Source organism: Sinocyclocheilus grahami, unplaced genomic scaffold, assembly GCF_001515645.1.
Source record: "Sinocyclocheilus grahami isolate Dianchi unplaced genomic scaffold, SAMN03320097.WGS_v1.1 scaffold841.1, whole genome shotgun sequence".
NCBI lineage: Eukaryota > Metazoa > Chordata > Actinopteri > Cypriniformes > Cyprinidae > Sinocyclocheilus > Sinocyclocheilus grahami.
In genome coordinates, this window is record NW_015506020.1 from 382,276 (window position 1) to 410,037 (window position 27,762).

General features: G+C 37.3%; 2 protein-coding genes across 2 annotated transcripts in view; one reads left to right on the forward strand and one right to left on the reverse strand.

Moving 5' to 3' along the window:
- Nucleotides 1-340: 340 nt before the first annotated feature.
- Nucleotides 341-19,808, forward strand: bace2 (beta-secretase 2). Its single transcript, XM_016247545.1, has 9 exons — nucleotides 341-936; nucleotides 10,691-10,779; nucleotides 12,528-12,744; nucleotides 13,247-13,378; nucleotides 15,779-15,913; nucleotides 16,281-16,382; nucleotides 16,516-16,665; nucleotides 17,411-17,579; nucleotides 19,274-19,808. The coding sequence occupies exons 1-9, from the start codon at nucleotides 445-447 to the stop codon at nucleotides 19,513-19,515; spliced, it is 1,728 nt and encodes a 575-aa protein (XP_016103031.1). The 5' UTR covers nucleotides 341-444; the 3' UTR covers nucleotides 19,516-19,808.
- A 4,823-nt stretch (nucleotides 19,809-24,631) lies between these two features.
- Nucleotides 24,632-27,762, reverse strand: part of atm (ATM serine/threonine kinase) — a 64,574-nt gene continuing 61,443 nt past the window's right edge. Inside the window, exons 57-59 of the mRNA XM_016247533.1 lie at nucleotides 26,387-26,450; nucleotides 26,158-26,300; nucleotides 24,632-24,680 (exon numbers count right to left, since the gene is read on the reverse strand). Coding sequence (XP_016103019.1) covers nucleotides 24,632-24,680; nucleotides 26,158-26,300; nucleotides 26,387-26,450 — 256 coding nt within the window. The remainder of the gene's footprint in view (nucleotides 24,681-26,157; nucleotides 26,301-26,386; nucleotides 26,451-27,762) is intronic.

The following is a 27,762-nucleotide window of genomic DNA, read 5'->3' on the forward strand; positions in this document are numbered from 1 at the left end:
TGCGATTAAATTTTTTCCTTTCTCTTTGGAGTGTTACAAGCTCTTGGTGCATAAAGAAGATCTGTAAAGTTACAAAGACTAAAGTCTCAAATCCAAAGAGATATTCTTTATAAAAGAGTTAACCACGCCTACCTAAAACAGCTTGTTCGAACACGCCCCACATGTCTACATCACTATGTGGGAAGATTTGCATAACGCCACCCAAATGTTCACGCAAAGAAAGAAGGTGTAACCTTTAAAGAGTTTTCCCTGTGCGTTGCAGGCTGACTCTCAAAACATACACAGCTGTCTTCTTGGACAGCATTTTAAGCGTTACCGTCGCGTTCTCAGCCTAGCCGCCCAAAAACGCTGTCAAGCAGCAGCACACAAGCTATTTGAGACACAACCCAGTATCTTCCCCTCTCCCGCGCCTCTGGCCCTCGTTAAACGCTGGAATGTTTGGATATGCTCGTCATATCCGTCATATTCTCCTTCAGGAAGTTAACAATTGAACACATTACACTCATACTTTATATCCCTGCGGCATCTGTCTGGTTCACATACTCTCTGCCGAAGATTATTCCCATAACTAATAATGAGAATGGAACTATCAGCGACAGAGTTCAGCACTTTGAGGCGAAGCTGAGTGTTGTCTGTCTGGTCGACGTCAAGTTTGGCGAGATGCTGCTCTACGGGCTTCTGCTACTTTCTCTTTCCTTTTGGACGTCTCATTCAGTGTTTAAAATACCTTTAAAAATATTTGCGGGGAAATTCAACGCGTCTGTGCAGCTGGACCTCAGGAGTTTGAGAAAGAGTCAAAGCGCAGTGGAGAGTGGACTTTCCCTGGCATCGGATCCAGCTGGGATTGTCGACTTTCTGGACATGATCAATAATTTAAAAGGAGACTCTGGTAGGGGATATTACATGCAGATGGTCATTGGGACTCCGGGACAAACTGTATGTAATATTTTCAACATTTTGATACCTATTTTCTATAATTTTTTTCCTTTTGTACATGAAGTGACATGTTTTGTAACGGTACATTTATTCATTTTGTAACTGTCTCCAGTTAATGTTACATCGGAACTTTTAAATAGGCCTATTTAAACTAGATTCTGCATTATACGGTGGCCTTACCAGTATCTGGACATTTAAGTCGCACGAACAAATGAATGTCATAGCATTAGATAAACATCAAATCTGCCATTATTTGTTTTATAGAGAGATGGCAGAAGCACGCACACACACAAAAAAAAAGTTTCACAACAACACGTGTGCATTTTAGATATACTGTTCTGTTTGTCAGACATTAGTGAAGCATGTCTATTGTGATGAACTACAACTTTAGTTACTCTGCAAGAAAGACCTGTGCGAATTTGAGAAGATATGACCACCAGTGTTGGGGAAAGTTACTTTTAAAAGTAATGCATTACAATATTGCGTTACTCCATAAAAAAGTAACTAATTACGTTACTTAGTTACTTTTTATGGAAAGTAATGTTACGTTACTTTTGCGTTACTTTTTAAATCTGGACAGGGCTTGCTTGTTTGTTTTTAAAATAAAAAAAGTTCTATTTTTGGCAAATATAAAAGCCTTTTCACACCAAAAGTGAAATTAATAAACCTCAGGCTGAAGGGAAAGCACATTTACGTCCGTACTGTAGAATGCAGAAGAAGAAATTTCAACACACTTCAGAAATAAAAAAAAGACACAAATGTTTGTCTAGAGTCATTTGTGCTTATTAGCACGGTTGAACTGGATCATCGAAGGACAGAAGCAAAGACATTGGTTAATAGAATGGGATTAAATACATAAAGGATATTTGTGTTGTTTAACATTTAATTATTGCAGGTTTGCGTCATGTTCTGAGTTGCATTATTTTTATTCATTTTGAGGAATACTGAATCTGTGTTTTTTTTTGTGAGTGAGATGAATTAATGCATATTCATATTTATTTTGAACTACAGTAACATCTTCTGATTTCTCTCAACATGAGGACAGGAGAGCTGTCAATCAATAAATTGGGGGAAAAAAGTAACTTGCGTTACTTATTTGAAAAAAGTAACTCAGATATTCTCATGTAAATTAAAAAGTAATGCGTTACTTTACTAGTTACTTGAAAAAAGTAATCTGATTACGTAACTCGCGTTACTTGTAATGCGTTACCCCCAACACTGGTAATGACCACTAATGACCTCTCATACGTCCAATAAAATTACTTTGGGACCAGTTAGAGTTAAGTTAGAAGAGTTAAGTTACTACAATTCTGAGAAAATGTGTGATATTTAATATAATGAAATGACATTTTGACATTCATAAGTGAATTCAAATTCATTTAGGGCCACTACATCTGTTTCAACAGTTTCATATGGTTTGCCCTTCACGGTCTTGTTTAAAACTCAGCTGATTTCTGATCAGCTGTTAAACATAAGAGTAGATGGGTACTGTAGGCTAAGGCTGATCTCAAAGCAGCGTTTCGGCTTTTAAGAGCATATCAGTTCAAGAAGCATGTGATGTGAAAGTCTCTATGAGATGCCTTGGGCGTAGGATGGAGACCAAAGAGCCCTTGATCTTTGTGCTGAGAATATGTAAGAGCCAACTCACATGGGTTCACATGACAGCGGGCCCCTCGATGAGAGCAGCTGACTCAGATTAGGGCCTGAAGCAGACTCGTACATACTTTATGGTCAGTTGGGATTGCTGTTATTAATTTATTTTTCTTATCAAAAACCCTGCAAAACTCCAAGAGTTGGATTACTTTTAGATGTATTTTTAAAAAAAACATGTGTATGTGTAGATGGTAGAACAGTTGAAGTGAATCTCACAATCTATTGATTGAACTGTACCGCACAGTCCCGTTTATTTCACAGAATAGTTAAAAATGCAGTCTAACCTGACTAACAAATTCTACCAAAATAATAGAAAAAATATTCAGCCTACACAGTCACTCCTTGTGACTGCTGGATAACAGCAGGGAAAGCACAATATTAGTGATACAACCGAGAGATTGTTGTTACATTCCTTATCTCTTCCTCTTTACTACTAGTTGTAGCATGAAATAAACATGAATGAACATCAGAAGGTATGTTGAAAGAAACAGTTCAACTTTGTATGAGTTACACAAGGCATATTTGTACATTCAAAACTATGAAGAGTACAGAATTACATTTACAATGGGCTTCTCATCTAATTTGAATAACTTCTGGTTTAAGCCTAGCCCACTTCCAGTTTTAGCTGAATGCAGATAAAAATAAGTTTGAGGTTGATACAGATAACAGTGATTATGATTCATAATAGCTTGTACCAATAATGAATTCATAAATATCATTAGGCCTACACTTATGCACAACATTATATTTTACAACCTGATCTAACCAATTCACCTTGTCTGCATGTTGGTTTCACTACATGATTTTAATTTGGCACACAAAAGTTTTTCAAATGTTAATCAAAGCAGTGAAGCAGTTTTGTTAAAATATTTTTAAAGAACTAATATAAAAGATTATGCCATACTACTAGAATTTCATTCTTTTAATTATGCTTTTTATTTTATCATGTTGTCAAGTCAGATGCATCACCTTGACTTTTCTCCAAAAATATTTTAAAAAATTTGTTTCAGTTGTTAAACTCCCTAATGCTAAAAATGAAAGGTTCAACCAAAGCAAACACCACTACCTAAATGCTGTATGCATTACATTTTTATTGTGAGGTAGAAGCATTTTAAACCCCTGCTATAACTGTAATTGCATTCCTCTCTTGAGAAAATCAAGCTTGAATGTTAGTGATCATAATTCATCATGTGGCGTGTCTCTCTGGAAATATTATAATGAAATCTGCAGTGTCATTGAACATCATGTTTATTCTCTCATCTCATCACAATTGAATGAGTAAGGTAAGCTGCGAGAGGCCAGGATCGTCCCGCATCCTCTGCGAATATGTAATTAAGGGTACTCATGTTAATTGAGGTGCTCTTTCTAAATGAGCCACTAATTGCGGAATCTGTCGTATGTGCGGAGGCGTCGGACTGGAGTGCCTCACATCTGCTAATTGGAACAAACAGGTAGCAGATGCGTTCCCAGTGACAGAGCGCCTGCCAATTAGCTAAGCCACCTCGATAGGGGTGATTAGAGCCCGCTTCACCAGTAGAGGAGCCATGGGAGCACAGTGAGGAGGAGTACAGGGAGAGACAAGCACAGGGAAGGGGCCAGATTCTTGGAACCAAAGGGGGTATGTGTGTGCCAGGGCCCTGTTGTGGACAGACTTCATGTTTACTGAAGTAGCCAGTAGTCATGGCTGGATTTTTCATACCAGACAGGAAGTGAGGAATGTGTCCTTAATGTATCCTCCAAACTTAGTAGTGGCAAGGCAAGCATTACTGTTACTGTTGGTTTTATGAGCAATTTTACATTGCTTAAAAAATAACTACAATAGCCATGATAATTTGTACTGTGATTTTTAATTGAATAACCACAAACACTTTCTGCCTTTCCCCACTGAAGACTGTGATTGTAGCCGTGTGGGAAACAGCGGTTGTACTTTGTGCTGTTTGTCTGAAAATTTGTACTTAATAATCGTCTTGAGTTAAAGCCGGCAAGGAATGAGGAATTATACACAATAACTGGCAACATGTTTGGAAAGGTCTGTAGTTAAACACAATAAGAAGATTATTCCTCTTGAATTTCTTTCACGCCCAGCAAAAACAAGATCTATGATTGGAATAAACACTATTCATTCTGTTTAAGCTTGGAATAACCATTCATTCTATTTCTGCAATACTTTACAAAGCAGACATGTTATTAACCACTGCATCAGTTTACTTATTAATGTGAATAACCATGATTTGTAATGTTTAACCTTTGTGAAAAAAGACGTGTGCTTAAATGTATTGAATGTGCGCTTGTAGCATACTTCAAATCTTAAAAGTATATAAAAAAAAAACTATTTGCAGATAATAAAATATTAATGAAATAAAAGGCAACTCAAATGTTTCTTAACAAGTACACTTTTGCACTTTCACAAGTAAAAGTTTACTTTAAAGTACAGTTTACATCATTAGGCTTTAATAAGCTTTTGTTGTCCTTTTAATGTGTTGATTAACATAAAGCACATGTAAAGTACTTCATTATATTTAACTGTCGTGTGTTATTTGATATTACATTTAAAGTTAAAATAGGCTATTTTAAATGTCCTAACTTTACAAATGTATTACAAATATATTCAAATACATGGCATACAAGTTTCAATTGACCTTAAAATATGTTTTAATTTACCATAAATTATCATCAGTATACTTTTGGCAGTACACTTTATCCATTTCAAAGACAATATAAGTAATTCTGTAAATAATGTAATAATTTGAGTCAAAAAACTAAAATAATTAAGTTCAACTAATTGCATTTAATATCAATGTAAACTATAATAAATTACATGGAATTAAGGGTCCGAAAACATTGCATTTAGTATATTAAGTACAGCATTTCCATTAAAAGTATGCTAAAATATACTTCACGGAAAGAGTTTGCCTTCTCCTGTATAAATAGCTGATCATTATCATTAGTGACGTGTGGATAATGTGCAAATTTCCTGTATGCATAACTGGATTACCTGTTGCATTTGCTATTACAACAGAGCACTAGGTACTGTATATGGGATACAGTATGTGGAATGCATTGTGCTTGACCTTACACATCCTTGTAATGATGAACAAATGGATATAATATAAACCATTATTTCCTTTTTGACTCATTATTTATGATTATGAAGAGTTACATTTCTATAGATATTTCATGCAAATTAAGTAGAATTAAAAATCTTTCTCACTTTTTCTCCTCCTGAAAAGAGATATAAAATCATTACTTAATACATTCGAAAAAATGCTGGGTTAAATATAACCCAGCGCTGGGTTAAAAAGGGACAAACCCAGCTATTGGGTTGTTTTAACTCAAAACAACCAAATAGCTGGGTTTGTCCCTTTTTAACCCAGCGCTGCACTGTAAAAAAAACCCCCGTAAAATTTACGGTAAAAAAAACGGCAGCTGTGGTTGCCGGATTTTTACCGTAAAAAATACGGTAGCAACGTTTTAGGTTTTACGGTTTTAACTTAAATTTACAGTTAAATACCGTAATTTCATTAACTGATGTAATGTTAATATACCAACCTACTGAAGTACTGAAATCTGTTTTGTACCTTTGTAATACACTAATAACCACCAAATGCAGGTGGTGATGAGAAAGTCACATGATGAACCAAAGCCCATCACAAGCAGCTTTTAAATAATAACATATATAGAAGGTGCACAGTGTCATTCACACAAACACTAAACACCATTATGGTAACACACATGAAACTGAAATAATGCAATAAACATTAATTTAACAACATTAGGTGTAACACACAACCCTAATATACAAAACTGATAAGAAAAAACTAAGAAGAAACATAGTTATTTCAACAAAACAACATCAAATTTGAAATGTAACGCAGGGAATTCTGGGAATGTCAATTTACGGTTATTCACTGTAAATTATACGGTATTTTTCACTGCCAAAAACAGTATACTACCGTAAAATTTATGTCCAATACATGTAATGTCCAATACAGTTTTTCACCGTATATAGTAGGGGAATTTACCGTTAACCATTTAACATGTTTTTACTGTAGCATTTTTACAGTCTTTTACCGTTAAATTCACGGTCATTTTTTACAGTGTGGGTTATATTTAACCCAGCATTTTTTTACGTGTAACAACTCAAGATTTTCCATAATGTTTAATTCAAACACAGCATTAAAATGCATTCCTGGGTTTAAGAGTTTAAGTGTTTTTAAATGAAGCTGTTAGGATCAGTGCAGTGGAGCAGATCTGTGTGTATATTATGATGGCGTTAACGATGAGGAATGCCCATAATGGCCTCTTTGGCAAATGGGTGAGATGGCACAGCTCTGTTATCTCATTAGTTCCCCCTCGTTGAACCAGCGCTCCAACAACATTATTCCAACTGCCGTGACCACCTCGCAAGCGCCTGGCAAACAGAAACATATGTGTGGAGACAGAGGCTAAATTGGAGGGCTCTGTGCCAGCAGGGTTTGATGGTATTTAGGTGGTTGACATTTAGGTATAAAAATATTATAAATAAACTCAAACAAATACCATATAGTTGTTTGCACATACTTTTGGGTGCTTCTTTCAGAAAATTTCTGATTTTCAATTTGTATTTTAACCTGAGCTAAGATACATGGGTTTTGATGTTGTATACCTTTTTATTTAGATAGGATAGTAGGTCGACAGGAAGCGAAGTGTGTGTGTGTGTGCGTGCTTGCATGATAATACTTTGTCAAATGTTTTGTTTGTTGCTTAGATAGAAGACATTCTAATATAATGTTGTAACAAAGTTCATAAGTCGGGAAGAAGGAGGCGGGAACCGGCGAACACTCAAAGAAACTTTAATAATAAAATAAACACAAAATAGCGCGACAGCCCCTCGCGGACGACTGCCGCGCACAAACAAAACCAAAACACAAAATAAAATCCAGGCCTGGTCCTCTCTCGTCTTTCCCTGTCATCACTCCTCCTTTGTATCCTCCCGGAGCTCCTCCGTGAGACTCGAGACCGGTGAGTGGCGCAGGTGTCGCGCATTCGCAATTACTCCACCGGCCTCACTCCGTTCCCACGGCTCTCGGCCCCGCCCCTCTCGTCACATATCCCCATCGCCCCTCGCAGGCCGGGGGCAGGGCCGTAGCTAGAGGATTCGGGGCCCCCTGAAAAAATATTGATGTGGGCCCCCACACCCCTCCACTAATATAATTTATTGTACAATATATGAGCATGGAGGCCCACATGTAATCTAATAGGGGTTTCTTAAAATATAACAAAACAGATAACAAATAAATGTAAATAAAGGTTTTTACTGAAGATCAGTTAAAGCAAAATATTCCTCCACCGGCCTCGCTCCGTTCCCACGGCTCTCGACCCCGCCCCTCTCGTCACAAATGTATTATTATTATTACTACTATTATTGTTGTTGTTATTATACGTTTAGTCATTTTTCGGATATATTGCACTTTATTTATTTATTTACTCTGTGACATTAGTTTATTTCTTTCTTTATTCAAATTCAAAATCAAATTAATCGCATGATATACTAATTAATCAAATTAATCATAATTGATCACTTATATCATTATTTGCTGAGTAAAACTATAATTAAAGTAATTCCAAGGCATTTATGTGACATTTAAAAACTTTGTGGCATATAAAAAGTGGCTTTAGAAGTGCATGTATTGTTTGTTTTATTTCCATATAGTTGAACATACACAATATGGCCAAAACTATGAGGAAACACATTTTTAATTAATGGATTTTATTTCAGTTACTTCTGTGAAGTCAGTTTTTAATGCTACAACATAAAATGACATTCTAGGGATCTGGGTGCTTTCAACTGTATTGCAGCAGCTTGGAAAGGGCGTTTTTCTGTTCCACCTCTGTGCACATGAGTCTGGAAGAACCTGACTGGCCTGCAAAAAAAGCATTGACCTGATCCCCATTTAATACATTCAGGATCAATTGAAATGGGACCAAATCACAGCATGTTTTAAAATCTAGTGAAAGACCTTCCCAGAAGACTATAAGCTGTTAATAAGCAGTGGTTCTCAAACCTGTCCTGGAGTACCCCCAGCCCTGCACATTTTGCATGTCTCCCTCATCTATCACACCTGATTCAACTCATCAGCTCATTAGTGGAGATGGCAAGACCTGGAGTGGGTGTGTCAGATATAGGGAGACATGTGCAGTGCTTCTGGGGGTGCTAGGATGTGACGTAAACGTACTTACAGGTGCATCTCAATGAATTAGAATGTTGTGGAAAAGTTCATTTATTTCAGTAATTCAACTCAAATTGTGAAACTTGTGTATTAAATAAACTCAATGCACACAGACTGAAGTAGTTTAAGTCTTTGGTTCTTTTAATTGTGATGATTTTAGCTCACATTTAACAAAAACCCACCAATTCACTATCTCAACAAATTAGAATACTTCATAAGACCAATAAAAAAAATGGTTGGCCTTCTGGAAAGTATGTTCATTTACTGTACTCAATACTTGGTAGGGGCTCCTTTTGCTTTAATTACTGCCTCAATTCGGCGTGGCATGGAGGTGATCAGTTTGTGGCACTGCTGAGGTGGTATGGAAGCCCAGGTTTCTTTGACAGTGGTCTTCAGCTCATCTGCATTTTTTGGTCTCTTGTTTCTCATTTTCCTCTTGACAATACCGCATAGATTCTCTATGGGGTTCAGGTCTGGTGAGTTTTCTGGCCAGTCAAGCACACCAACACCATGGTCATTTAACCAACTTTTGGTGCTTTTGGCTGTGTGGGCAGGTGCCAAATCCTGCTGGAAAATGAAATCAGCATCTTCAAAAAGCTGGTCAGCAGAAGGGAGCATGAAGTGCTGCAAAATTTATGGGTAAACGGGTGCAGTGACGTTGGTTTTCAAAAAACACAATGGACCAACACCAGCAGATGACATTGCACCCCAAATCATCACCGATTGTGGAAACTTAACACTGGACTTCAAGCAACTTGGGCTATGAGCTTCTCCACCCTTCCTCTAGACTCTAGGACCTTGGTTTCCAAATGAAATACAAAACTTGCTCTCATCTGAAAAGAGGACTTTGGACCACTGGGTAGCAGTCCAGTTCTTCTTCTCCTTAGCCCAGGTAAGACGCCTCTGTTGTCTGTGGTTCAGGAGTGGCTTAACAAGAGGAATACGACAACTGTAGCCAAATTCCTTGACACGTCTGTGTGTGGTGGCTCTTGATGCCTTGACCCCAGCTTCAGTCTATTCCTTGTGAAGTTCACTCAAATTCTTGAATCGATTTTGCTTGACAATCCTCATAAGGCTGCGGTTCTCTTGGTTGGTTGTGCATCTTTTTCTTCCTCAATTTTTCCTTCCACTCAACTTTCTGTTAACATGCTTGGATACAGCACTCTGTGAACAGCCAGCTTCTTTGGCAATGAATGTTTGTGGCTTACCCTCCATGTGAAGGGTGTCAATGATTGTCTTCTGGACAACTGTCAGATCAGCAGTCTTCCCCATGATTGTGTAGCCTAGTGAACCAAACTGAGAGACCATTTTGAAGGCTCAGGAAACCTTTGCAGGTGTTTTAAGTTGATTAGCTGATTGGCATGTCACCATATTGTAATTTGTTGAGATAGTGAATTGGTGGGTTTTTGTTAAATGTGAATTTATTTAATACACGAGTTTCACAATTTGAGTTGAATTACTGAAATAAATGAACTTTTCCACTACATTCTAATTTATTGAGATGCACCTGTACATGGAGATAACTCAACCTACAGGAATTACATTGCTAATGTGTAACCAAAAAATGTAGCTCCGCCTAATAAAGCAGTGCAAATAATTTTGACAATTGGTACAGGAGATAGACATTTCTGCTTTTAAATTTCCAGCATTTGCCCTTTTGACTTCCATTAAAATTACATAACTGTAAATGTTATTTATTTATTTATTGTAGCTGAGGGTGTTGTGTATTTTCTGTAGTAATCAACAGCTGTGCTTTCACAGATGATCATAAGCTGTATTTAATGCAGAGTATTCCTCTGAAACTATTTCCAACTAATTAATAAAAAATGATCCACCATTTAGTCATATGTTAATACATAAGGTAATGACATCATTGTTTTCTGTCTTTGCAGTTGAACATCCTGGTTGATACTGGAAGCAGCAACTTTGCTGTAGCTGCAGCAGCACATCCCTACATCACACACTACTATAACAGAGCACTGTAAGATCACATCCCTACATTACACACACTACTATAACAGTGCACTGTAAGATCACATGCCTGCATTACATTACACACACTACTATAACAGAGCACTGTAAGATCACATCACTACATTACACACACTACTATAACAGAGCACTGTAAGATCACATCACTACATTACACACACTACTATAACAGTGCACTGTAAGATCACATCCCTGCATCACTCACTACTATAACAGAGCACTGTAAGATCACACCCCTGCATCACACACTACTATAACAGAGCACTGTAAGATCACATCACTACATTACACACACTACTATAACAGTGCACTGTAAGATCACATCCCTGGATTACACACCACTATAACAGAGCACTGTAAGATCACATCCCTGCATCACTCACTACTATAACAGAGCACTGTAAGATCACTTTCCTGCATCACACACTACTATAACAGAGCACTGTAAGATCACTTTCCTGCATCACACACTACTATAACAGAGCACTGTAAGATCACTTTCCTGCATCACACACTACTATAACAGAGCACTGTAAGATCACTTTCCTGCATCACACACTACTATAACAGAGCACTGTAAGATCACTTTCCTGCATCACACACTACTATAACAGAGCACTGTAAGATCACTTTCCTGCATCACACACTACTATAACAGAGCACTGTAAGATCACTTTCCTGCATCACACACTACTATAACAGAGCACTGTAAGATCACTTTCCTGCATCACACACTACTATAACAGAGCACTGTAAGATCACTTTCCTGCATCACACACTACTATAACAGAGCACTGTAAGATCACTTTCCTGCATCACACACTACTATAACAGAGCACTGTAAGATCACTTTCCTGCATCACACACTACTATAACAGAGCACTGTAAGATCACTTTCCTGCATCACACACTACTATAACAGAGCACTGTAAGATCACTTTCCTGCATCACACACTACTATAACAGAGCACTGTAAGATCACTTTCCTGCATCACACACTACTATAACAGAGCACTGTAAGATCACTTTCCTGCATCACACACTACTATAACAGAGCACTGTAAGATCACTTTCCTGCATCACACACTACTATAACAGAGCACTGTAAGATCACTTTCCTGCATCACACACTACTATAACAGAGCACTGTAAGATCACTTTCCTGCATCACACACTACTATAACAGAGCACTGTAAGATCACTTTCCTGCATCACACACTACTATAACAGAGCACTGTAAGATCACATCCCTACATTACACGCACTACTATAACAGTGCACTGTAAGATCACATCCCTGCATTACACACCACTATAACAGAGCACTGTAAGATCACATCCCTGCATTACATTACACACACTACTATAACAGAGCACTGTAAGATCACATTCCTGCATCACGCACTACTATAACAGAGCACTGTAAGATCACATCCCTACATTACATCTTTAGTTACATCATATACTACTGTAACAGAGCATTGTAAGACAAAATCCTTAAATCCCACCACTATAACAAAGCATTGTAAGATCACATTCTTACATCACATTCTACTACAACAGAGCACTCGAACATCAAAACACACATTGCCACTACATCACATTCTTTTATAACAGAGCATCCAGGAAAAAAAATTACATTCATTATATTCCATTTTTTTTAATGTGTGTCAGTGAGTGATGTTTGTAAGTTCAGCAGTGTATTAGTGATGAATCAATGTCATGATGATTTGCTCAGTTCCAGTACATATCAGAGCTCCAGCAGGGGAGTTGCAGTAAAATACACACAGGGAGAATGGGAGGGGGAACTGGGAACTGACCGCATCACCATTCCTCAAGGGCCCAGTGGTACAGTAACTATCAACATAGCCGCAATCCTCACGTCAGAAGGCTTCTTTCTGCCTGGAATCAACTGGCAGGGAATTCTTGGATTTGCATATCCTCTACTAGCTCGGGTAAGTGACATGTTACATAAGTGTGTTATTGAGAAAAGGTGTGTTATTTTAGAAATGGGTGCTACTGTTTGATTTAGCTCCGCTATAGCTGTCACGTGTTAAATTTTGGTGTCACAAAGGTGTGGCTTAGATCCTCAAACAGCAGTGCTATTATCTTCAAATGTCAATGTACATTTGGTATTACTAAGAGCCATGTTTCAGAAAGTAATGGATAATGTATTATGTACCATGGTAAATGATTAGTGCCATGGTACATTTCTAATATATTACTGTACGATGGTATCCGACTTTTTTAAACATTTATGAAAGCATATTTTTCCTCACTATCTGCTCCTTGTCTTTTCTTTGTCTTATCGTTTTTGTCAATTAATATACAATAAATACTCAATACAAAAATTTATTTGTACTATGTTTAGGCGTTAGTATTATATTATTTGTATATACATATTTAAAAATTGGTTTCAATTTCCTTAAGATGAATTTTATATTTTTCTCTTCTCAGCCTGACCCATCAGTGGAGCCCTTCTTCAACTCTGTTGTGAGACAGACCGGCATTCCAGATGTGTTTTCTCTCCAGATGTGTGGAGCAGGAGTCTCTGCCAGCACTACAGCTGACCCGGCAGGCGGCAGCCTGGTGTGTACCAAACCAGAAGTAGTCTTACAAAAATATACAATCCAAATTAGTTAAAAATTAATCCAACTGCTATAGTGGGTACACCAATCTGATCACATGAAAACTATTAAATATGTATTATATACAGGTCCTCTAACATATGTAGGTAATACTTTTCATGGCAGATGTTTGAAAAAGTTATAACATTTTGTTTATAATCAGTTGTCAAGCTTAGTGCCAAAAATTAAGTATTTGTATTAATATTAATTCAGTCAAAAAACATTTTATTTGAAAAGTCAATTTAAATCATTATATCTAAAAAATAAAAAGTGTTAACATGCCTTTGTTCAGTTAAAAAAATCCAGAAAACTTCTATGGCACTTACTTTTAGTTTGTTTACATGGTGTTTAGGTGGAGGTTTATTAGAAACAGAATATTATAGGTTTCACAATATTAGACTGAATAAATCATGTATTCAAACAATGGTGCAACAGACTCGGTCTATCTCGTTATCACATTGTTTAAATAATATAATCTTGTACCATATCGATATAAAAATACAAAGAGAAAGAAAATATATTCCATTATTAACAACATGAAGTGGATTAAACATTACATTACGTCAACATTGTTTTTTAAATCGAGAGTTTAATGAAAAGCTAATAAGTAATTAAATAATAAATAAAAAGAAAATTAAAATAAATAACATAAATCGAAACTAAAACACTTATTAAAAACATGAAAGATGTTATTTGTTTACCTGCATGTCATATGACCATTAACCAGTGTTAGAGAACTGGGAACATGCAAATGTGATACTTAATTATTAAAATATTCATTTTAAAATATGAGGGGTACTTCAAGTAAATATATTAGGTGAAAGAGGTTCAGATGACAAAAAAGTTTAAGAATGACTGCATTACATGTAAATAAGGAATCATGTAAATTGTGCATTTTAATGTGTTTGAAAGACAAAAGCTTTCCACACACACACACACACACAGACAGTAATTGTAGGATCTATTTCAGTTCTTAAATCGCATTTAAAAACAAAACCAAGACAAGGTATATGAATGGCTATTGTCCATAATTTGAAGCAAAGTGGCTAGACCCATAGTCTACAAAATCTGAGACTCTGATCAAAATTGGCCCCTGGTGAAAGATTTGAGACGGGAGTCTCATGTTATTAACAGGTAAACTGGAGTTTAACCATAGGAGTTGCTGCCGTAGGTAGCGTTCAGGCTTCCAGCTTTCATAAATCAGATCAGTTAACACCTCTCAAGGACAGATGAGATTGGGTTTCTCAGCACTACTCAAGAAACATAATAGCTCAGCGCGTCTCTGCGTCTCACACCTCCGCTGCCTCCTATAGGACGGCGTGTCTCGTTAGTGAGAAGCTAATTAAGTTAAAGAGAGCCCCCTGCTGCTGGCACATTCTGTTAGCAATACAGGAGAGCTGGAAGAAGAGGTGGCCACATGTCCCGCAGAGAGGAGCAGATGGGAAGCACGGTGGGGAGGGGTGTGTCCCGTGTCCACCACTGAACAATGTCCAAAGCCTTTTGGAAATATTTGACTAGCCTCTTAATTGGATGCTATTTGCAGAAGTCGGAAGCTCCAGAAAGTTCACTTAATTTTTATTTGTTATTATTTTTATTTATTTTTGCTTGATCTGATATTCTTAGACATAAGCTAAAGAAAAATAGATAGATGAGCCACCGTATTGTAAGTTTAAAAAATCTTGATTAATGATTAAATTAATAATAAAAATATATTTTTAATTTTCAAATTTTTTATACAAAGAATTACGACTTTTATTTTCGATTAGGACGACAGCAATAAAACGGATAAACATTAAATACAGCTAATAAAAGTATAAAACCGTGTTTATCTAGATGAATCAGTCAATCAATCAATCAGTTTCATAAGATTGTGAAATAGATTTATTATTTAAAGCAAGACACTACAGACAAAAACAGGGGTCACTGACACTGGTCAATTTTGAGATTTTGGTACATTATGCTTCCAAAACTTGTCGTCTTTCAGACTAGTAGAAATGTCTAAATATACCTAAATATCAAAAATCCCCTTAGTGAAGGGAAGGGGAAAAAAACGCTTTAATGTCAACAAATAAATTTTTTTTTATTATTCATTGTTCAAATTTCTCAAATGTATGCAAACATGTGCATATTTTTTTATAATACCTCATTTGCATATTCCAACATAACATTTCAGAAAACTTGTAATATAAAATAACTTATCGTACTGTGACTAATTGACAGGATACTATTAGTTAAAATTGTTAACCTGTATCGTCTTGCCTTAATTTAAACTCATTGCTAATATCTTGGAAGATTTTTAATATATGCAAAGGAAAGATATGCATCAGAATACATGCTTTGATGTCTTTGTGTTGCGTTTCAGATCATGGGAGGAGTTGAGCCCACCTTGTACCAGGGTTCAGTTTGGTACACACCAGTCCTGGAAGAATGGTACTATCAAGTGGAAGTCTTGAAGCTTGAAGTTGGAACCCAAAATTTAAACCTAGACTGCAAAGAGGTACATGACACAGCCCAGCTCAAAAAATATGCGCTTTTCCATTTATTATGAATAAAGCCAGTTCAACCAGAAAATCTAGTCCATCCTTTTAGATAGTGATGGAGTTAAAAACACTATGATTATTTGACCTTGTGAGGACAGTAAAGAGTCGTGACTGGAATTGCTCCAAGAGTGAGCTGAAATCGTACCTTCAAAGGCTGCCAGTGGAGTAATTCCAGCATTCAATAAGATATATACGGCAGAGAATATCACTACTAAGAATGCAGTGATCTTGTTTATGAAATCCTGAGAGGAGCAGAGCAGGTATTGCTTTTTGTTTGATGGAGGCCTTGACTGATCTTTCTCTCCCTTTGGTCGTTTCGTTCAGTACAACTCAGATAAAGCCATTGTGGATAGTGGGACGACTTTACTGCGACTTCCTGGAAATGTGTTTAGTGCTGTGGTGGAGGCCATTATGCAGACATCACTGGTATGACCTTCCATTTTGGCAAACCACTTGCCTCGCACAGGCAATCTTGTGCATGTTTAAGGGCCTCAGTCTTCAAAATGACTCCTTAGTTATTATTGATTGTGTGCAACCCTGTTCTCTCCTGCTCTGCCAGATTGAGGATTTCTCGACGGGATTTTTTGATGGCACCAAGCTTGCATGTTGGATGAGAGGCGAATCACCATGGAGGCTTTTTCCGAAAATCTCAATCTACCTCAGAGCAACGAACACCAGCCAGTCCTTTCGCATCACCATTCTTCCACAGGTTAGGACTAAAGCCCAAAGTATACTTCGCATATAGTGCATTTTGTCACCAGAATAATATGCACGTCCTGTACGTGCACTGCCTGATTTTTGTAACCTTACTTTGTAAATGCAGGTTGCATATGCGCATTACATTTTTGCAATAATCAGTTGTTCCACAAGTTGGCAGCACTGTTGTTATTTCACAGTAGAAAACCAACCTAAAGAGTCAGAACAACAACAAAATACTGGAGACTTTAACAACAACAGACGTCTGAAAGGCTACGCATACGTACATGCGTAAAAAACGATATGTTGTGCTTTAACGGCCCTAGTATAGTTTGGTAGTAGTTTATTATTAACAAAAAATAAAAAAAGAGTTTTGTTAATTGAAGTTACTAAAATTAAAATTGAAATTTCAGCCACGGTAATATTTCTTTATTTTTTTTATATTTAGTTGAAGTAGTAAATTAGACCAAACTAAAACTAGAACTGAAATAAAAATAAACCTAAATTAAACTTGCTTTTGAAGCAGGTTTGGTTTTGGCATATTTGTCATTAATTGTCTCTTTCGGGATTTAAGAAATTGTAGCTCTCTTTTGAACAGTTTATACATTTTCACTATATTGCACTCTATTGTACATAGGCTCTAAATTAATAATATACTTTGTGCTTTTTGATGTGATGTTACACAATTTCTTAAAATGATCCGAAACCAGGATTGTACGTACTTGCTTTTTCCCTGACACCAAATTTTGTCTCCGCAGCTGTACGTCCAGCCAGTCACCAGTATTGACGGCACATTGGACTGTTTCCGTTTCGGAATCTCCCCTTCAGCAAACGGCCTGGTCATTGGAGCCACTGTGATGGAGGGCTTCTACGTCATCTTTGACCGTGCACAAAAGAGGGTGGGCTTTGCCGTTAGCACTTGTGCAGGTAGGTGGGTTCAAGGGTGTGTAGATTAATATTTCACATTCTAATTTTGAAATAGTTTCTGACAGAAATGGCTACCACAGTACAACAGTGTATACGTCAAGTTATAGCATGGTCTGTATGAATACTTGATTCTGATTGGCTGGCAGGTATACATTAAAACCGTTTAATGCACAGGTAGTTCCAAGTCATTTTAATCACCGTTCTAATGTGCTGCCACAAACTTGTCAACGCTTCCCTGCAAATTTTATTAATAAAATGGCCAAGACACTAGATCGCTACATTATATTCCTCAGCAATGAGGTGAAAAATCGCTGTTTTTGACACGGCTTCAAATTGTTTGACACACAGCTTCATTGTTTGTAGAGAGACGCGCAGACACCGGTAACACACACACAACTGTCATCTCTCTCTCAGTCGATAATTCATTCAAAGACTATAATTCATTCAATTAAATGTGATATTACCGCACTAAGTCTGATTTGAAGCGGGCAGATTGCTAGTGCTAACGAGCTTTAACCGTCATTTTTACCCTTACCCTTCCCTTTAAATATTGCGCTATGAACATCATTAACAGGTTTAACTTGTCAATGCTGGCAAATGACCAAGGTATAAACGGGATAATGCATGGCTAGCTGTGCATTAAATGATTTTAATGCACTTCACGGAGACGCACTCCGCTTCGCATCGGGTGGTTCTTGGCCTCCACATTGTGCATTAAAATCATGTAATGCACAGCTAGCCGTGCATTATCCCTTACATATGTCAGTTCAACTGTACAAAGTACAGTTCAAGATAGAGCCTAATTATTGAACTATTTCTAATTTAACATTAGTCACGACAACATGCATTGTCCTTATATATTTACTTAAATATACTTATAACCAGTGGTGGATGAATTACAAAAATCAAGTACTACAGTAAATACACTATCAAAATGTTTTACTTTATACTACACACTAACTTAAAGACATTAACAAAACATTGAACAATATACTAAAATGTCAGTTTAGGTTATTGCTAATTCAAGTGTGCAAACAAGTGTGTAAAAATATGCTTATATGGTATTAAAAAAAATACTACGTACTGATGACACATAGGGCAAAATATGGTGGCTGCACCTTTTAAGAGATAACATACTGGCTTTTTATAGGCATGGGCAATATATATATATTTTTTTTTTTACCTAAAATAGCCTAACCCATACACACTGTGACCAACGAATGCATCCATATTCAAGCATTTCAGTGGGCTTAAAGGGGCTTCATATGGGCTCTATTTACAGCAGATGTAGTTCACAAATAACTCACAGTCATGACCTAAATATGATTTTCATTTACAATAATCAACTAAAATTTGGAGAATGAACGAATGAATGAATGAATGAACGGGTTTATTACAAAGAATTGTTCTTGCATCCCAGAGGGAGTGGTGATTTCTTCCTTTCAAAATAACGAGGAACAACATTTTTTATGAAATGTAGTGGCGTAAAAACTTTGAACTATGCTTTGGAATGTAATGAAGTTTACCAAAATAAAAGCACTCTAAGAAAGTAGAGGTACTTGAAAAATGTGCTTAATGTGCTTAGTAAAAAAAAATACTTTGTTTCTGTCCACTGTTGCTTAATTTTGCCCTTGGGTAATTTAAGTTTGAGAGGTCTGGGATCTAAGTAAATACCTCTTCTGTCTTTCCAACAGAAAACGGTGGTGTGCCATTTGCAGAGATCGCCGGGCCGTTCCTAGCTGAAGGAGTAGCGTCAGACTGCACGAGTGGCGTGCCTCTCAGGGAACCGGTGATGTGGGTGATCGCGTACGCTCTGATGGGCATATGTGCCTTGGTTTTGATCGTACTCCTCATCTTGCTCATACTGCCTTGCCGACGGCACAGAGACGGCGAGATTACAGACGAATCCTCGCTGGTGCGGCATCGCATCAAGTGACGTCAGGCATCAACTGAAGACGAGGAGGCACCAACTCAGCAAAACAGGGCTGAAGGAAATCAGAGCAGGTAACGCACTGAGCTCCGGGTGAGATTACATACATTCCTGTTTGTCTGGGTGGAAGATGCTGGGATTTGGACATTTGTTGACGCTTGTGGACTTTTACAGTTGACAGAACTTTTCAAGGAAGAGGATAAAACTACTGAAGGATGAAGGAATCATGATTATACATGCGATTCTTATATAAAAAAAAAACGAAATCATAAATAAAAGTGCCCTAATATGAGTATCAAGATGGCATTGGAGTAAATGGTGATGTAGATGCTCCAGTGTTTCTCCCAAGTATGCTGCTCTTTTTATTCTTAGTCTTCAATATAATTGAGTTAATAAAACTACTGGAAATCAGCAATGGTCTCTCAGGGGCCTAAATGAGGTTCATGGTTCAATGAAGTAAGTTTATTTACTGTTATGATCTATAGGTTGAGGTTTCCTTTTAGATGTCCCTTTCAGCAGTGCATTGAAAGGAATAATTCAGCCAAAAAAATTAAATTTGTCATAAAATTGTTGTTCCAAACCTGTAAATTGAACATGTTTGACAGAGCGTGATGCTGCTCTTGCTTATAGAGTACAATGAAAGCAATGGGAAGGGATGCTGTTGAGGTCAAATATGCTATTGAATGGCTTCAGAAAACTTGTAATATAGCACAGACACTGTATGGACTACGTTTATGATCTTCTTCATAAAGCAGTTTTCTGCTGTGACCTGTATTTAGGAACTTTCGCCAAAAATCAACAACGCACAACAAAATAATAAACCTAGTTTCACATTTCACTGGGCAAAGACGGCTGGAGAGAACCTTGTTCCTTTCATTTAAAGTTCACTCCCAATGTCTGTATGCCACATTTGAGTGAATTCATTGGGTTTTATTCACTATGCATGCGTACGAGCAAATCTGTGCATGAAATCCGCATACAAACAAATCATGATTCACCAAAAAATGTGAGGTTTCTCTGAAAAGCAATGCGGGCATATACAGTATGTACAGTTGGCTAATGAGAGGTCTGTAAACTGGTTTTGAGGACTGCACACTTGACATTGCTTAAGGATCTGCGAGAGTGTGTCTGTAAAGAGAGGCATATGTTTAATGAAAAGGAAAGGCCATTATATAGAGATGGTTTGGGCGTGGTTTATTCAAATGACTAACTGTATGCACGCGCAGCCGCTCATTTTTAATACTCCAAATCCACTAACATTAGAAAAAAGATGGTAAGAACACATTTGTGTGCATGTGTTGTGAATTAAGTGGAAAGTTTTCGTGAGAAGTTCAAATGTGCATATAAATACGCAATTATTAGTGAATGGGACCCATTGTTTCTTTCCTTCATGTTTGGTAGCCTTTTATATGTGCTTGTGCGATTGGTACAATGTCATTCTTATAACATCAGATCAGATCATAATCATGAAGATTTAAAAAGTTAAGGAAACTCTTCTCTGTTTTTAAGGGTGTGTGCGCCGCCTTGTGTAAATTACATTTAGCCCTAGATAAGATTTGACCCCTCAGATCAGACTGAAGATTTTTCTGTTGGTTTTTAAAGAAGACTTGAAAAAGAGCGAGGAGAGAATCTTTAGCCAATACTCCTGCACATTTGCAGTTTGCTTTTGAATTCCCAGGTATGCATCTTTGACCTGATTTTATGCTTTTATGTTTTATTTGTGTGATTGATTTTGGATTGATCTTTTATTTCTTAATGCTTTAATTTACATGTGTAGCCCTACCTGGTGAATAAACTGTCGAACTTGATTTGTTCTGGAATCGTGACTCAATTATTTCTAGTAGATTCTAAGGCTTTTCACACTTGAAATATTTCAAAATATAAAATATTTCTAAACTCCAGATTTATGCAACCCTGGGTTATCTTGTTTAATGTTTCACACTGTTCATACCTGGGATTAACACTTAATCCTGGGTATTAAAAATGTGATGTTTTACACTATGGGGCCAGTTTTAGTAAACAGGGCAAAACAGCGCCGATGTGAGGGGAAATTTCTGTGGGTGATTTACTACTTCTCTGCGGTGCCTCCTCCAAGCAACTGTAACGAATCAGCTCATGGGAAATATGAATAATTAATCATAACTAGTTATGAATATTTTAGATCCGCTGTAGATATTTAGCTGACCTCTCAGGGTCAACTGTCTTGTCAATTCTAAGAACGTTAATTTCCTGGTTAAGGGAAATAACTTCCTTACTGTACAATTCTACAAAAGCTTGTAGCATAAATCTGCATGATTGTGACTCCAGTTATGAGCAAACAATGAACCACGTCAAGTGTGATACAAGTAAGGTTTTATTAACACTGGGTAATAAACCCAGTGATATGGTTGGTTGCCATGGAACCTGGGGCCTGTTCGGCTTCCTGGGGTGTTACGCATTTCGGGGGGAAGGGTCCATAGGTCCTCATATGGCTTGTTAACTGAGGGGTGTTACAGAGTATTTGTTAAATCTAGCTAACAAAATATATATTGTGTGTTTGATTGGTCCAGACGCTACACAACAATAATTCCATTTCAAGCGCAAAATAGTTTAAGACATGCTCTTTGGGCATTAAATAATGGCGCAAATGTCAGTAATTTGACGAGCGCAAACATTAGTAAAATGCATTGAGTGATTCATTTAAATACTCTCCTCCTATAAACTTTGCGTCTGAAAGGGAAACTGCATACAAATGCATATTCAATAAGGTCAGGCGCAAAAATAAAGCCCGGTTCAGACTACACGACTTTAGCCCGATTTTGCCATGATTTGCTTAACGTAGGGTGTCGTGGGGATTCGTAAATGACAATGGGCGTCGGGACGCAAGATTCCATCGTTTCAGCACGTGTAGTGTGTCATAGTGGACGACAACCGATTCCGCGTCTGCGATGCTACACGACAGAAAGACTAGCATGTTTAATGCCGGGTTCACACTACACGATATTTTTTGTCGGTCATGATAGTCACTGTGTCAGATTTTACGATTTTGACTCCTAAAATCTTGTCGTGGAAAAGAAACATGTCAGACTACACGTTGCTTTCCGACCATTCACCGAGCGATATCATCGAGAAGGCGGAACTAGCAAATGACTTCCGAAAACAAGAGTGTAAACATTGCTGAAGCGCTTCCGCTATAGTTCGCCAGCATTTTTCTTTCTTTGTTCTGTCGTGGTAGTCCCTCGATGACACATCATACAAGCAGGAGTACTGTTGCCACAGCTCCACGAACCTTTCCTCCATCTCATAATTCCACCTAGCAGCACCATCATCTCTCTTTCGTTTTGCCATGTTTGAAACCTGTGTATGAAAGCGCTTCTGTGCTGCTATTGGTCAACGTCACCAATGTGACAGAACTCGTTGTGGACGATGGGAAAAAAATAAACATGCTAGTCTTTCTGTCGTGAAGCATCGCCGACGCGGAATCGGTTGTCATCCACTATGACACACTACACGTGCTGAAACGATGGAATCTAACGTCCCGACGCCCATTGTCGTTTACGAATCCCCACGACACCCTACGTCAAGCAAATCGTGGCAAAATCGGGCTAAAATAGTGTAGTCTGAACCGGGCATAATTTTTTTCCCCGTCGTCCACGACGAGTTCTGTCACATTGGTGACGTTGACCAATAGCAGCACAGAAGCTCTTTCATACTCAGGTTTCAAACATGGCAAAACGAAAGAGAGATGATGGTGCTGCTAGGTGGAATTATGAGATAGAGGAAAGGTTCATGGAGCTGTGGCAACAGTACTCCTGCCTGTATGATGTGTCATCGAGGGACTACCACGACAGAACAAAGAAAGAAAAATGCTGGCGAACTATAGCGGAAGCGCTTCAGCAATGTTTACACTCTTGTTTTCGGAAGTCAGTCGCTAGTTCCGCCTTCTTGATGACATCACGCGCATCGTTAAAGACGGCACATGATGAATGGTTGGGAAGCAACGTGTAGCCTGACATGTTTCTTGTCCACGACAAGATTTTAGGAGTCAAAATCGTGAAATCTGACACAGTGACTATTGTGACCGACAAAAATATCGTATAGTCTGTGTTTCAGCGCTAATTCTTCACTGTGCATCTTTAGTAAATCCTGACAGTACTATTTTAACGCCAAAAGATGGTTCGCGCTGGCGCAAGCTGTTAGTAAAACTGGCCCTATATTTCTAAACCCTGAATTAACATTATTTGTCCATATTAGCAGTGTCAATAACCATGATTGGCTAAATAAAGCATATGACCATTTTAAATAATGGCTCATGCTTAATCTGTATTAATTCAAAACACCCATGATTTGAATTGAGAAGTGGCCACTTCATTTGAGACCTTCAAATTTCTTCTTTTTATCTTTTATCTTATTGACCTAGCAAGTTGTAGGAATTTAACCACGGAGTATGATCAGACTGGCTTGTGACGGTGTTTCTGACCAATGTGGAGTGTTTTGAATGAAATCTTTTTTTGCAGTAGTTTACTGCCTTTAGAGGTACTCCAGGTGTGCTATATCTGTATTATCGTATATTATAAATTGCTTGGGATAAAGCATTGGCTAAATAATTTCTAATGCCAAAAATGAGTGATATTAACTATATTGCATTTTCTAAAGGAGAAGAGTGTTACGAGTGGTTTTTAGGGTGTTCTAGGTGGTTGCTGATGGGGTGCCAACCAGTGGGGACATTTTCTGGAGCCAAATGCGATGTTGCAAATAGAATGTTATACTGCTAGAACTATATTGAATAATGTACTTGCATTACAAGAGAAGTATAAATACAGGGTATGCTATGAACTCTTGTTCATATATGCTACATGCTATACTCCTGTCTGAAATCAGCTGGGATATATCAAGAGGGAATGATTCAACTGCACACACACACACACAGGCTCAAGTCTTTTTGTGAGTTATGTAACAGCCTCTCTGCTGCTGTTTTAAGCAGGTTTGCCTCATGAAGTCACTAATGAACCTAAAGCCGCTCTAATCATCCTGCAGCTCAACTCCAGTCCTTTCACTGACTCGTTCACTCTTGATAACTTCATTGACTGCACCGACACATTGATTAATGAAGCAGAGATTGTACAGTATGTGGCTAACAGTCTCATGGGATACTGTAGTAGGCAGATGTGTACAGTAGAGACAGCATGCTGCTATCAGGAATACAAATTTGCTTTTATATTCAGGCATACAGCATCCTCTAAAAATTTTGAAACAAAGTGAAGTTTTAGACAATATCAGCATGAATCATTATTTCTTGCCATAAATGCATTATAGTAACTGTTAACAATTAACACTGTGAAGGATTTTTGACTACTTTTATTGTGCATTCATTTTTGGAGCTTGACCGTTTCTGGTTGCGGCATGCTTTCGTATGGAAACAAAATAGCTTGGACATTCTGCTAAATATCTATGTTAGAAATTTAGAAAGTATGATGATAAACTGTCAACTTAAATTTTTCCCTGCCAGCAAAACATGTCAGAAAATGTTGTCAATGGCGGGAAAGCATTGTCTGATAAATAACAGAAAATGTCATTATATATATATATAGAGAGAGAGAGAGAGAGAGAATTCAGTTTTTAAGTTAAAATATAGCAACTGTATTGACATTGACTTTAATTTGGTTTTGCATTTGGATATTTAGACATTATCAAAGGCTAGTTCATTGTGGATGATTTGTATATTTTAAAACAACAACAAAAAAAATGCTCTGTATTTTCGTATTTAACAATCATTTAATAATGATAACATTATAATGTTTGCAATAAACACTTAATAGCAGCATATTGTTCAAGCATGTGGTCTCTTTCACTTGAAATAAATTGTGCTTTTATCAGAAAAAATTATGTAAAAATGCCAGTTAAAACCTGTTAACTTAGTTTCCCCATATTTTTGTTACCTTTTACTGTACAATATTGTAATAAGTTTGTTAGAAATAAATGTATGAATTACCTTTAATATAATTTAAAAATACCAATAGTTTTACATGAAAAAAACAATTTTAACCACCTTATAATTTGTGGTAAATATACATTTGAATATATTTCATATAAATGTTTTGTTATACATGTGTTACATAAAATGGGGTGTTTTGTGTTAAGGAAATTTTAAGGCCATTTTTTGTTCATTTTTTATGGCAGTGCAGTGTTTAATCCTTTGCTGTAGACTTATTAATGATTTTAAACAAATGTAATTTCACCAAATGTTAAAGCATTACAAGGTATAATTAATGCATTAAAACTACTTTTATATTAAGGCTTTCAGTGAATGTTTCATTGTACATAATAAAACCGCATAATACAATATATGTTTTGTTCCCCACAATAAAAACTACGGCGCTTTCATCATAAAACGAATCATTTAAATACCATCTTACTATGACATATTATAGGGAAATATATAGAGTGATAAATTATATTTATATGCATTTTATGTAAGTAGTCTGTTATACTGTTTAAAGTTCTCATTGATTTGCACTACAAGCTATCAAATTTCTTCTTACTTTATGGCCATATAAATATCAGGAACTGCACCAAATTGCATATTTGTGCTCTATGTGGGCATCTAAACTAAATGTTTATGTTGTCAAATTGGGCTCCAGACAGAAGGAGTGTTTACAGAGGTGATACCTGGCCTTGCGGTGGGCGTCGATCTCATCTCCTGGCGTGGGGTTGAGTGTGGCATTGAGCTCTGCATGCTCGTCGTGCTGCTGCAGGTAGAAGGCCTTCAGAGGGTTCATGGTCCAATCAAACAGAGGGTCGTACAGCAACACCTGCACACAAAAAACAAAAGCAGCATTCATTTCCTGACAAATGACAGCTGTCCGGTATGAGATGTGAAGAATGAACTCATGTTTACCTCAACAATGGTCAACAGGGCTTCCTGAGAACTCCTCATGACTTCCATCGTCTTCTCACAACATCTACATGATGTAATAATACATGTAATCGTTCAGTTCCTTTCACAGATACTTGTAATTATAATGTCACAAAACATCTAGAGTCCCATTTTGGTGTTTTCACACTTGAGTCATTTCAGTAGCCTGTTACACGAAGCTAGATGAACAAACTCAAAAGTTTCAGGGTGCTTTCACACTAGCACTTTTGGTGCGCACCCGGGTTCGATTGACGTCAGAGTTCGGTTCGTTTGGATGATGTGAACGCTGTCTTCCGAACTCGGGTGTGCACCCGCGAACCGTACCAGAGTCCGCTTAAAAAGGGTGGTCTGGGGTACGGTTCAAGTGAACTCTGGTACAGTTCGCTGCTGATGTGAACGCAATCGTACCAAATCACGGAAGTGAACCGCTATTAATGACGTATTATTTGATAAAAATGTGTGTTTGTGTGTGGATAAGGCTTTTGAAGAACGTTTGGTAACACAAATTATTTTTGTATAATGCATTATAAAGGTATTCATAATGAATGTTGTAATGCACTATATATTTTCATAAATGTAACCAAAGTTGAAATGCATTATGATATTTGCAGGTTTGTTTGTCATGTGTTTGAATGCATTCTATTTTCGAAAGCTATAACAATGCATAGATGATTATTAGAATGTACTGGTTACAATAATTCATGAGATCATACAATGCATTACAAGGTATAATTAATGCATTAAAACTACTTTTATATTAAGGCTTTCAGTGAATGTTTCATTGTACATAATAAAACCGCATAATACAATATATGTTTTGTTCCCCACAATAAAAACTACGGCGCTTTCATCCTCACTCACTTTCTTGACACGCTGCAAGCAGAGAGCTGTATATCTCATTTCTGTTCACCTTTAGTGTACTTTAGAGCATTTGCAGTACATTCGTAAGGCAGACGTAAGTGCCGTTATGTACTGAAGCTTTGGAAACAAAACCAAAGGTTCAAAAACATAAATTTAAAATTGAAGAGAGCCTTGCAACGCATTTTGCCATCTTCTCCTGCGCCATCGTTACTAAGCAAAGGGGTAAACAGCTGCTGGCTTGATGACGCAAACGAACCGCGGTTCGGACCCAAATAATATAATGTGAACACAGTCCAGCAGGGGGAGGGGGGAGCAATCGAACTCGGGTTCGGACCAAGCAATCGAACCAAGTGTGAAAGCACCCTAGAGTTGCCAAAAGCAAACAAATCCAACCTGGTTTAGATCAGGTTCAGTGAGCTCAGAAAGCTTGTTATAAACATTCTCTGTGGACTCGGGGTTCGTACACACTTTTACCACTACATTTCCATGACTTCTGA

Coding starts and splice junctions, on each gene's coding strand:
- bace2 (XM_016247545.1), top strand. CDS start 445: ATGCTCGTCATATCCGTCATATTCTCCTTCAGGAAGTTAACAATTGAA. Junction 937..10,690: donor TTGGGACTCCGGGACAAACT/GTATGTAATATT, acceptor CTGTCTTTGCAG/TTGAACATCCTGGTTGATAC. Junction 15,914..16,280: donor TAAACCTAGACTGCAAAGAG/GTACATGACACA, acceptor CGTTTCGTTCAG/TACAACTCAGATAAAGCCAT.